The sequence below is a fragment of the Phocoena sinus genome, chromosome 2 (genome assembly GCF_008692025.1).
Source record: "Phocoena sinus isolate mPhoSin1 chromosome 2, mPhoSin1.pri, whole genome shotgun sequence".
NCBI classification, from domain to species: domain Eukaryota; kingdom Metazoa; phylum Chordata; class Mammalia; order Artiodactyla; family Phocoenidae; genus Phocoena; species Phocoena sinus.
The window spans coordinates 92,089,587-92,102,002 of NC_045764.1; the positions used below are offsets into that span (position 1 = coordinate 92,089,587).

At 41.7% G+C, this 12,416-nt stretch overlaps 1 protein-coding gene across 3 annotated transcripts in view; it reads left to right on the forward strand.

The window, feature by feature from the left end:
* VPS39 (VPS39 subunit of HOPS complex) overlaps positions 1 to 12,416 on the forward strand; it is a 46,930-nt gene that overhangs the window by 10,081 nt on the left and 24,433 nt on the right. For 2 of the 3 annotated variants that reach the window (XM_032623001.1, XM_032622999.1), the window contains exons 3-8: positions 5,055 to 5,119; positions 5,428 to 5,470; positions 6,709 to 6,803; positions 7,732 to 7,830; positions 8,279 to 8,371; positions 10,527 to 10,710. In XM_032623001.1, the coding sequence (XP_032478892.1) occupies positions 5,055 to 5,119; positions 5,428 to 5,470; positions 6,709 to 6,803; positions 7,732 to 7,830; positions 8,279 to 8,371; positions 10,527 to 10,710 (579 nt within the window). The remainder of the gene's footprint in view (positions 1 to 5,054; positions 5,120 to 5,427; positions 5,471 to 6,708; positions 6,804 to 7,731; positions 7,831 to 8,278; positions 8,372 to 10,526; positions 10,711 to 12,416) is intronic. The other variant, XM_032623000.1, reaches the window with a different exon arrangement.

The window sequence follows — 12,416 nt, forward strand, 5'->3', positions numbered from 1 at the left end:
GAGATAAAGAGAGCCTAATAGGGCTTCCCTGTTGGCGCAGTGGTTGAGAGTCCGCCTGCCGATGCAGGGGATGCGGGTTCGTGCCTCCGTCCAGGAGGATCCCACATGCCGCGGAGCGGCTGGGCCCGTGAGCCATGGCCGCTGAGCCTGCGCATCCAGAGCCTGCGCTCCGCGGCGGTGGGAGAGGCCACAGCAGTAAGAGGCCCAAGTACCGCAAAAAAAAAAAAAAAAAAAAAAAGCCTAATATTCTTATCCCAAGAGATAATCAGTTCTTTGTGCCATCAAATACTAAATACTCTGATAAAGTAACTTGTTTAATATATCATTTCTGTATTAAGGAATTGAAAACTAAACTATAAGAATAAACTTTTCAACATAGTATAGACTCAAACTGGTAATATTAATGTTAATGTGACTTGGAACCCTGGTGCCAACTGTTCCTTGCCCTGTGACCAATTCACCATGTAACCTTTGACAAGTTAGTTAACCTTCCTCAGTTTCCCCACAGGTAACTTGAATAGCAATATTAACCTACCTTAGATAATTAGGAAATCAAACTGATTAGAGACTTCACTTCTCCCTATACCCCTAGCGAACAGTTCAGTTCTGGACCAGCTCTAGTCTGTTTATGGGCCAGAAGTAGTCCTGGGCCTCCATGAATCAGCCATAGAACTAACTGGGTTTCTAAATTTGAGATATTCCGAACTGAAACCACTAGATGGCATTTTGGGAGGCTCCGAGGAGCTCCAGTTCTTTATGTCTCAGCGCAGAAAGAATTCATTGAGAGGCAAAGTGATAGATAAGAAGTGATTTATTAGAATAGGATACTTGTGAGGCTTATAAGCGGGTGGGCGAGAGGGTGCCATGCCCCGAGAACTTAGTGGGCTACAGTTTTATAATCAAAGGAAAAGTGGGGAGGGGGAAAAGACCACCTTCTTCCTCATTCTAGAGTAGGTGTCATGCTTCTGTCATCAGTTCCTCCTCTACGTCAGACAAAGGAATTTTCTTATCCCTACATGGTCAAGCCAGGACTGTCATGGTGCAATGGAAATGAGCAAAAAGGTAGTAACATATGCTAAAAATGGCACATCATCTCAGGTTTCAGTATAATGTCACCTTTTCCTTATATTTTTGTTTTTAGTGCGTGCAGAGGAGCATGTTCTAGGAATCAATAACTTACTGAGTTCACTGGGAAGGATGTGTGTCTCATGCCACCATTGTTTTATTGTTTTGGAGCATGTCTCATGCTTCTGTTGCATGGTTTTGTTGCTAAGCAAGCCTGCTTGGTTTTGCAGTTAAATAAACAAGCTTTCTTAAGTGGTCATTAACTTACAGGGGTCTCCCATACTTTTTTCTTTACTTACAGTCCCCTAGTGGGATTGACTATTTAATTTCCTACTTTGTCCCTTTACTCTGTCCCTATCAAAACCTCAGTAAGGCTACGACCAGACTAACTTTCTGAGGGAAGGGAGAGAGTGGGTAGTGAGATGTCATGGAAAGACTGGGGTTAAGGGGACCTGGACTCTGATCTGATCTGAGCCATCCCCTTCCTGTGAGTTCACAAACGTCTCTAGGCTTCAATCTACTCAGAGACTTCAGTCTACTCCTAAACAGAGGAGTTAGATTACTTCTTACTTCTTATCTAAGATCTTAACAACTTTGTGTTTACTTCAGTGATGCCTCACCCTAGAGCAGTGGTTCTCAAAGTTTGGTCTTGTGGAGGAAAAATGTCACCTGCCATATCAGTAAACAAAGGATGTGGCCCTCAAGCCATCAGGCAGCCACTGCAGCTTCAGACTGTGCGCCCTGAGGATATTCAGGAGGGAGAAAAACAGGATGCTGGCCTTAGATAGTTAAGGTGCATATCAAAGGAATGATTTCAGTGAGCCCAGACTCTTGCATCCTCCCATACATAGAAACTTGAGAAGTCTCATTTTCTTACATAGCAGTAATCTTTTGATGTCTGACTACCTGTTTTTTTTGTCTGAACTCCTATATATCCTGGCTCCTCTCTGGCTTAATTCCTTAGCAAGTCTACAGAATAAAACATAATTCTCAACTTTTAGGTTATGCGTTTTTTTCCAGTCGACAGTTTCTAGACCCCAGGAGGTTCCCCAAAATCCTTTCAGAGGATCCACAACGTCGAAACTTGAGTTCACAGTAACACTAAAACATGATTGTTTTTTCACTGACATTTGCACAGACGGTACACAAGTAAGGCAGCTAAAACTGCTGCCCCTCATAACAAGTTCAAGACAGTGGTTGGCAGTCTTGTTGGCACCACACTGTTCAAGCAGTTGTATTTTTGCCCAGTATGTGCTCACAGTGCTTTTTTTTTTTCTTTAAGCCAGTTTCACTCAAGAATGTTCTTTGTAGGGCAGTAAAAAGTATTAATTTTATTCTATCTTGACCTTTGAGAACACCTCTTTTCAATAATCTGTAATACAATGGGAAGTACACATGAAGCACTTCAGCTGTGTTCAAGGTACAAAGCCCAGTGGCTGTCTTAGGGGAAAAGTACTTATGTGATGGTTGGAGCAACGAGCTGAACTGACCACTTATTTCATGGAGCATCATTTTTGCTTGAGAGAGTGACTTAACAGATAGACTGTGGTTTTTCAGACCATTTGGGTGTTTGGTAGATGTTTTCTCACAAAGGAACAAAGAGAGTCTGTCACTTCAAAGAAGACAACTGGCAGTGTTTGTTACTAATGATAAAGATAGAGCTTTCAAGAGAAAATTAGAATTGTGGAAAAATTGTATCCATCCCCATGAGCTTGACAGCTTCTCCATACTTATGATTTTCCTGATGAGATGAGGGGTGATAATGAGCATGATTGTTTTTCAGCCCTATAACAAAATGTGTCAACATTTGGAAAATCTGTGTAACTATGTGAACCAGTATTTTCCAGTGCATGAAATTTCTAAACCAAGCACGAATCAAAGAGCCATTTGAAGTGTAAGATAGACCAATGGACTTTTACAGAAAAGTTCATTAATAGGTTTCAGATTCCAGATTGCAAGAAACTCCATTTGTCAAATTTTTGTATAGCATCAAAGAAGATCCACAATTATCTGAAAAAGCTGTTAAAATATTCCTCTCTTTTCCAACTAAATGTCCACACGAGGACAGATGTTTGTCATATACCACAACCAAACAACATATCAAAACAGATTAAATGCAGAAGCAGATGTGAGAGTCAGCTGTCTTCTATTAAGCCAGACATTAAAGAGATTTATAAAAGTGTAAAACAATGCTTTTCTTTTAAATTTGGAAAAAGTTATTCATAAAAATGTTATTTACACTGATATGTAATGAGCTTATTACTGTTATGTTTAAGTCAGTTAATACATGTTTTGGAACTTCCCTGGTGGTGCAGTGGTTAAGAATCCGCCTGCCAATGCAGGAGACATGGGTTCGAGCCCTAGTCTGGGAAGATCCCACATGCCGCGGAGCAACTAAGCCCGTGTGCCACAACTCCTGAGCCTGTGCTCTAGAGCCCACGAGCCACAACTACTTAGCCCATGTGCCACAACTACTGAAGCCTGAGAGCCTAGAGCCCGTGCTCCACAACAAGAGAAGTCACCACAGTGAGAAGCCTGCTCACCTCAACGAAGAGTAGCCCCCGCCCGCCACAACTAGAGATAATCCCTCAAGCAGCAAAGAAGACCCATAAAAGCCCAAAATAAATTAATAAATAAATTTATTAAAAAAAAAATTTTTTTTAAATACACATTTTTTAAATTCCTCAGTTTTAATTTGTAATGGTAAGCATTGATAGCTGTAATCCATGTAAAAATTCTGGTCCTCAGTAAGTTTTAAGATGAAGGGGTCCTGAGGCCAAAAAGTGTGAGAATCTCTGCCCTAGATAATTCTGCTCATAAAGAGAATTGTTAGAGGTAATAAAGTCCTTTTCAAATACAGAACTCTTTATCAAGCAGTAACGGCTGATTTTTTTTTTTTCTTGTGCAATGTAATGGCATAATACAGGGCAGGTTTCTGAATCTCCCAGAACTTCAGGGCCCTGTCTTCATCTCCTCTTCCGTGGGACATGTGGAGGAAGTAAGACCAGCTTTGGTGGTGTGGGTCCTAGTGGCTGCCTCAAAGAGTCTCCATCGATTTGAGCGGTCGGCCATGTACATAGTCTCTCCCCAAGCTGGGAGGCAGGGGGCAGGGTGCAGGCTCAGCACACAGGCTTTATGTAAAGTCAGCCCTGAGTTTGCCTCTGGGCTTTCTCTCACTGGCTGCTACCTAACTGCTTGACCTGTCAGGTTCCTCAGATATGAAATTGGAATAATAATACGTACTTCTGGAGGTGGTTGTGAAGTTACAGAGAACACATAGACATTTTAAAATCCAGAGCCTGGCACTTAGCTATTGCTTAGTTAATGATAGCGGCTGTTATTATTGTGATAATTATTCTCTTTTTGACTCTGGTGACTTTTGACCCTAAATGTTTTGGTCATCCCAGCAAGGCTGGCTTCATGTGTTTTTTATGGTCTATAACTTTCTTCCCCTTTTTAGCAAGTGTCAGCAGAGGTAGCATCACCTGAGAGTGGCAGTAAGTGTAGATGCATTAAATTGCTTTAGCTCTGGGGATGGTGTTGTTCGCTCTGTCCTGTCATACGGGACACAGGGTAACCGGTGGGATTTAGTCTGTCTCAGTCTAAGGATTCTTTGGGCTGGGATTCATTGCTGGGGCTCCTATATTTGACTGTTACTTTTTACACTCTTTTGGTGACATACTTTGCCAAGGTGCTATTATGTAGGATAAAATCCTCATAAGTACCTTGCAGCTTCAGTAAAATGTGGTGTGGTCCTTTCTGCTAATGCCAAGTGAAGGTGCATGAAACCCTCTGTTCTAAAATTGCAGTTGAAAGCAACTTACTGTACTCAATAAAGACAACTGGCTATTTTAGATCTCCAACTTCAGGTCTTTAAGGAATTTTTTATAATTCATGTAGGAGAGCAGTATGGAGCAGCATTTTTTGTCATAGTTATTTTTATATGTATCCCTGTGTTGGAAATGTGAATGTTTGTTTCTTTCCCATAGGTTGCAACAGGTTTGAAGTGACATTAGAGAAATCCAATAAGAACTTCTCCAAAAAGATTCAGCAGGTAGGCCGTGATGGTGGTAGCTACAAGAATATTTGACTTCTATGAGACCCCGTCAAAGCTAGGACTTTGGTAAAATTATTTATTCATCTTTGAATCCTCTGCTCTTTGTCCTCCCATTTATGCCGGGATCTCTGTCCATCCATCAAGTACCTGAGATCCTCTTTCACGAACAGAAATTGTGATTGCACATAAGTCAGATCCTTGTCATTGATACGGGCTTTTTAGTCCCTTTTTAGTATTGCAGTTAAAATGAACATTTGTTAAACCTTGTCAGAAGTGTTTGAGTCTAATGATTTACTATTTTCCAGATCCATGTGGTTTCCCAGTTTAAGATTCTGGTCAGCTTGTTAGGTAAGAAAATGGGTTGCATTTGTATTTCATGTGTCAAGAAACAAAAGCTATGACCTGATTAACCCTTTCATGGTTAATTTGATAGTTGTTACTTAACAATGAAACGGACACATTCCTAACCAGATGCAGCAGGGTACACAGGTAATAAAGGCACCAGCATCCCCCATATCTTGAGCTCTGTTCTCCAAGAAGTATCACTTCATTCATTCATTCATTCAATATTTATTGAGTCCTACTCTAGGCATTGGGGATACCAAGTTGAATGAGACATGGTTTCTATCTTTGAAACTTAGGTTCTGGTTCTGAAGACCAAAATGACAGAAAGTACTCATGTTACAGTGTGATAAGTTACAATGAAAATTTATAAAAAGTATTGTGGGATCTTAGTAATGGGAGAGACAGCATTGTCCAGTGGATGACTAGGGTTTCAACAGGAAGAGAGGGGTAGGCAGAGTGTTATAGGCAGAGGGAACAGCTTAAGCAAAGGCCCTGAAATCTGGCCAGACTTAGGGTATATGGTGGAGACTGGTAAGAGACAGGTGAGAGATCAGGGCCAGACTATTCCAGGCCTTGTTTGAAAAGCCATAGTTTCATGGAAGGCGGCCAGTGAGGCCTTTTCATGACAAGCAGAAGAACTAGAAACTTGCCTCATGCTCTGTACTGTTCAGCCCAGGGCCCAAGTGGTAGAATCATTTTAAACTTAGTTTCTAGTCAAGAGAGAAACATTTAAATTAACTAAAACTAGCTAAGAGGCCCAAGTGAAATTATTGCACTGGCTTTGCTAGAAAAGAAATCCTTGCCATGGGTTTGTACAAAATCCACAGGGGGTTTCCTTTCTCTTACTGGAGCCTCCTAATGTGAGTAGCTTTGAAAGGAATTTCTTGTACAAATATTGCATCACAAGTTTCCAGACTTGAGAAAGACAGAGTATAAGAGTGTTCTTTGGAAGTGAAAGAGCTCTTTAATTCAAGCCAGCCCAAATTTAAAGGAACAAAATACACAAGTTTAGAAGACTAAGTGACTTCCTAAATGTTTCCGTACTGGTCATGGACCAGAATAGGTCATTGTTAGTGAAGCTGAAGGTACATCTTCGACCAGTATTTGCCATTTGGTTCTTCTGGTTGTTACACAGTTATTTTGTGTGTGTGTGTGTGTGTGTGTGTGTGTGTGTGTCTTGAAGGTGGCTATACTAGAGAATTGTGAGAATTTATACGGGTGTTTCACCTCCTTCCAAACAGAAAATAATATTTATGTCCATGACCTATTGACATTTCAACAAATCACTACAGTTTCCAAGGCAAAGGGAGCATCACTGTTCACATGTGACCTCCAGGTAAGTATGGGCGAGATGAAATTTGGCTTTGTGCTTTAATAAATGCAGCCTTTCCTACATCATTCCTACCATTAGATGGGAAGAATAACATTGATATCCAAACTCAGCAGAGACTCCAAAGAGAATATTTGATTTTGGATTGTATTAGAGAAATTTCCCCCTTAAAATGTTGAAACATTTGCATTCCCTGTGTGTGCACTACCGGACAGCTGTATTTCAGGAGGCAGCTAATCGAGGACAAAAATGCTTGCCATGGACAAACCATTAGTGGGAAATCATGACTGTAACAGTACATGAACATAGCTCTAGGGCATTAAAGTGACTCTTGTTCTGAACGTATCATTGTGGTCTTTGTCCTTAGGGAGTTTTCGTTATTCGGAAAAGACATTTCTCCTGATTTTTGCCAATCCGTCATCCTTACCTTCTTCAAAATCTGCGTCACCCCTCTACTCAGCTTTGATCACTTTTTAGCACTTACGATCTATATTGACGCTGCATCGTTTGTTGTATGCTTAGGCATTTCCGTCCCCTACTCCTTTAAAGGATTGAAAGTGGGCCTGCTGTCACTGACACAGGCTGATCCCTGCCCCTGCAGGTATTGACAGCCATGAGCAAGAAGCATTTAAGAAAAAAAGGAGGAAGCAGTTATATAGGTTTTCCTCTCTAAATATAAAGGCCCATGACATTTGCTGGGACCGGGGCCTCTGACTGGCAGCCCTTGGGGAGGAAGCGCTTCTCAGCCTGTTGTTTCTGAGCGCATCTTAGATAGAATGGTGTGCTTTGGTTCGGCTTATATGGCAGCATGACCTTGTATGACAAGGGATGTTCAGATTAGTAGCCTTTTCAAGGTAGAAAAGTCTCTAATATAGTTGTCAGTTCTGGAGTCATCGTGTGCACATCCTCATTCGCTCTGGGTGTCTCTTCCCAGCACACAGAGACTGGGGAGGAGGTGTTGCGGATGTGTGTGGCTGTGAAAAAGAAGCTGCAGCTCTATTTCTGGAAAGACAGGGAATTTCATGAATTGCAGGTACAGTCCACTGTTTCCTGGTCCATGGGTTGGGTGAGAGCTGCTGCTAAGTTGACCCACAGCTTGAAAGACTTGCTTTTCAGTTCCTGTGAAGCTCAGGAGCCCAGTCTTGATGTTCTCCCCAGATGAATGCTCTGCTAGGAGTACCTATGAGTTACTTGTGCCCACTTGTCAAAATCTCCTGGCCTTCAGAGGCAGGAGTAGGACAATTCTACACCTCTACAGATTCATTTATATCAAAGGGGGTTTTCACCTTTTCCGAATGCACCTTGTCCAGTTCATGGGTGACTTGTATTTTTATTATGGGTGGTTTCCTGGCCTCATGCTAAGAGAATTGTATTCAGATGAGGGTGAGAGTAATTTTGCAGAATGGGGGTGGAATAACAGGAAGGTCATGGTTTTTTTCCTTTTACATCTTTCCAAGTGAACTCTTGCTGTCTTTCTCCAGGGAGACTTTAGTGTACCAGATGTGCCCAAGTCCATGGCATGGTGTGAAAATGCTATCTGTGTGGGTTTCAAGAGAGACTACTACCTAATAAGGGTAAGATTTACTATTTTGCAAGTATCGTCAGTTTACCTTGGGGAAGGTGATTATGAGTCTACCTGGGAGAGATGATTATGTGCTTCTGAACTATAGGTCAAGAGACTGCCTTAAGTAGAGTTCTTGGCATAACAGGGTTTGTGTTTTTATGTTTGGTTATCTTTCATGCACTAAACATCTTTCACAAATAAGATGTCTGTGTATCTTAAGCCAGGCAGAGTCAACTCTCAGTTCTCTACATAATGAATTATCCATATCCTGTATCTAGTTATTGGGCTAGATAATTAGGGCTGCATGCCTCTGTCCAGTAGCATTATCATGGACTGCTATCTTGAGGCTTCAGTGCTGAGGAATTATATACCAATTTTAGTATTAAGTATTTTTAAGACTTTGAGTTTCCTGCCCCCCAAAATCTTTTAGTATATTTGTTGTAAAAATTATTTTCACTGTTTTTTTTTAAATTTCAAAAGCCGTATGTGTTTATTATAGAAAATAAGAAAATATAGATAAGGAAAAGAAAAGAAGTGCAAGTCATCCGTAATTCTCCTACTCAGAAGTAATCACTGTTAACATTTTGGTAATGGGCATCTGCCCTATTTACAAAAATATCATGTTATACACATTGTTTTATAACCTGCTTTTTCTCTTAAGTGGTAAATATCCACGACATTGGTTTTTTTCCCCTCCAGTATGCAGGCTGTATGTAAAAAAGGTTGGTTTACCATTCATTTTATAGAATAACAGAAATTCCTTAGCTTCATACCCCTCTCAGAATCCAGACTTGACAATCCTGGAGGTCTTTCTCCCCACCTCCCACTTCCCTACTCCCTGCTGTGTCAGCCGTTCATTGTTTATCTAGTTAATATATATGTTCCCTGTTTATATTCTTGGACTAGCCTAATTTTATCAGGATCCGAATTGCAAGCTCCTAGGCGAGTTACTGCTGTGTAACTGACTGCATAGCCACTAGGCAGACAGGTGCCTGAGAGGAGTCTGTGAGGGGCGGGGGACAGAGCCAAAAGTTGGAAGAGGGCTCTCATTCCTCTGACTTCCTTAGGTGTTGCCGTCAGCTTCTTGAGGGTGGAGTGTTTTGAGGGTGAAGAATCTTGCTTTAGGACCAGGTTATTCAAAACGTATTCATTTATTTGCAGACAGTAAAATTTGTTCTTTTGGATGTGCAGTTCTGAATTTTGACAGATGCCTAGAGTTGTATAACCACCACCACAATCAGGAGTCAGAACAGGGGACTTCCCTGGCGGTCCAGTGGTTAGGATTCTATGCCTCCACTGCAGCGGGCACAGGTTCAATCCCTGGTCAGGGAACTAAGATGCTGCATGCCGTGTGGCCAAAAAAAAGAAAAGAAAAAGATTCAGAACAGTTCCATCATCCCAAGAAATTCCCTCATGCTGCCCCTTTGAAATCAGCCCTCCTTCTACACACCAACCTCTAGTAACCACTGATCTGTTCTTCATCTCTTATAGTTTTGCCTTTTCCAGAATGTCATATAAATGGGATCATACAGTATGTAGCCTTTTGAGCCTGGCTTCTTTCACTTAGCGTAAATGCATTTGACATCCAACTGTGTTGTGTGTGTGTCAATATATTCTTTTTTATGACTGAATAGTATTCCATTGTATGGATGTACTACAGTTTGGTTATCCATTCATCAGTTGAAGAACAAAGTTGTTTACAATTTTTATGCATTATAAACAAAGCTGCTATAAACTTTTGCACACAGATTTTTGTGTAAACACAGGTTTTCATTTCTCCTGAGGAAATGCCTAGGAATGGGATTGTTGGGTCCCATGGTAAGTGTATATTTAACTTTATAAGAAGCCAACAAACAAAATGGCTGTACCATTTTGTGTTCTCACCAGCATCATATGAGAGTTCCAATTGCTTTGCATCCTCGCCAGCAATTGACATTGTTAGTTGCCAGGCTAGATGCTTGTCTCCACGTTAGAGAAAAAGAGAACTGGTTCGACGTTGTGATGACAAAATTTGTCATAACAGACTCTATAATATTTCTTTATGCCAAATAAGGAATATTATTGGCTTCTGTAGGTTTGGGGTTTTAACTTGATTTTTCTGGGCCATGTGTGTTCATGCCTCTGGCTGGAGAATGATGGGTGACTCACTTTGTGTCTTCCTATAGGTAGATGGAAAGGGGTCCAACAAAGAGCTATTTCCAACAGGAAAACAGCTGGAGCCCTTAGTTGCACCTCTGGCAGATGGAAAGGTGGCTGTGGGTCAGGATGATCTCACCGTGGTGCTCAATGAGGAGGGGATCTGCACACAGAAGTGTGCCCTGAACTGGACAGACATCCCTGTGGCCATGGGTGAGACCACCGTAGCTTCTCTTTCCCACGTTGGGCCACCCTCGAAGAATGGAGCCCCATTCATAGCTTTAGCAGGCAGTGGTTTCCAGTGTCATTCACTCTCAGTTCCCCTTCTTGTAAGTAGAAAAGAGTTTTAGGGTTATTAAAAATGGGATATTCTGGGGACTTCCCTGGCGGTCCAGTGGTTAAGACTCTGCACTTCCACTGCAGGGGGCACAGGTTTGATCCCTGGTCAGGGAACTAAAATCCCGCATGCTGCGTGTTATGGCCCCCCTGCCAAAAAAAAAAAACCAAAAGGGATATTCTGGCTTTTGTAGGAAGTTGGGTTTTGCCCCAGAGGGGGAAGAATGTAAACAGAATTGTACATTTTAGGAAGTGATTATCTACTACTACTATTTTTACCTCTTAGTTCCTTTTCTTTTACCTTCTTTTTAATGGTTTGTGTCTCTGCCAAAAAGACTACATTTGGAAATTAGTGGAAATTTTTTACTTCGTCCTATAATCCGTATAACTCAGCATCAAAAGGTTTTTGATGTGGTTATTGCTGCTCTTGTTTTTGTAGCTTAGAGGCACAGAGTGTGTTCAGGTGTGTCTGTCCTACACATCAGGTGTTTCTGCTCCTACACCTGCCTCAGGCTTCCAGCTCTCTGCGATGGTATTGCCTGGAAGCATATCACCACGTTGGCAGCAATCATTTTTAGTCCGAAGAGTAAGCATTTTCGTTACTGCTGTGGAGAGGCATACAGACATGCTGTCTTTAAGGGCTCTAGCTCGGGAAACAAGGATTACATCTTGCATAAAGAGATGAAACAAGACCCTGCTTAAGGCATTAAATCGGATGAGTTGAGACTTGCTAGTTGAGAAAGGGGAAGTTCATTGTTCAATTAATCAGTAAGAAGTTCCATTAAGATTGCACTAGACCAGGCAAGGAGTTCAGGATCTAGCTTAAAGAAAAATTTCTTTCATTTTAGGCAGAAAGAATAGTTTGAAAAATGAGCAGAAATGCAGAAGACATGCTGATTTGTGAGAGGGCATTCCAGAGGCTGACCTGACTGAAACAGGTGGTGTGGATTATGGAGGAATGAGGATGGGGCCAGTTGTTAGAGGCCCACTCGAAGGTCTGAGAGGCCATTAGATTCCTAAATGGTAGAATTGATAAAAGCATCCTGTTCTCGGGTGGTTATTCAGGTGGTGATTAGAGATGAATAGACCAGAAGGAAGATAAATCAAAAGGACAGTATTTTATAGGGCTCAAGATTATGTATATTCACAAGTTTGCCATGGGTGGAGGTGGTTAAGAGCTTCACAAGAAGCTTCGTGATGTTCTAGGGACCCTTGTTTTCCTTTAGAAGAAGAGGCTTGGTAGACTAGGTGAAGCTGTGTGTAATATGCTGGAAGTAGGTTTCCGGTTCCCCAGCGTGGGGACCCTGTTTTAAGACCTTTGTTAGTTCCCAGCCCCTTTGGCAGTGTTTCGCAAAAACATTTTTGTGCCTTAACACATGGAGGGAGGGGACATTCTTCCTGGGTAGGGTGGAAGAACACCATCTGACAGGAAGAAGACTAAACTTCTTATAGACTTCGATTATATTTCTGCTCTCCTCTTCACTACTGCCCCCAGGCTCCAGTCATTCTGAAAGGACTCCCCATCCCTGTGCCTTCATCTGTGCTGTTGCCTCTTCCTTTCTTGTCTGCCCAGCAGCATGCTG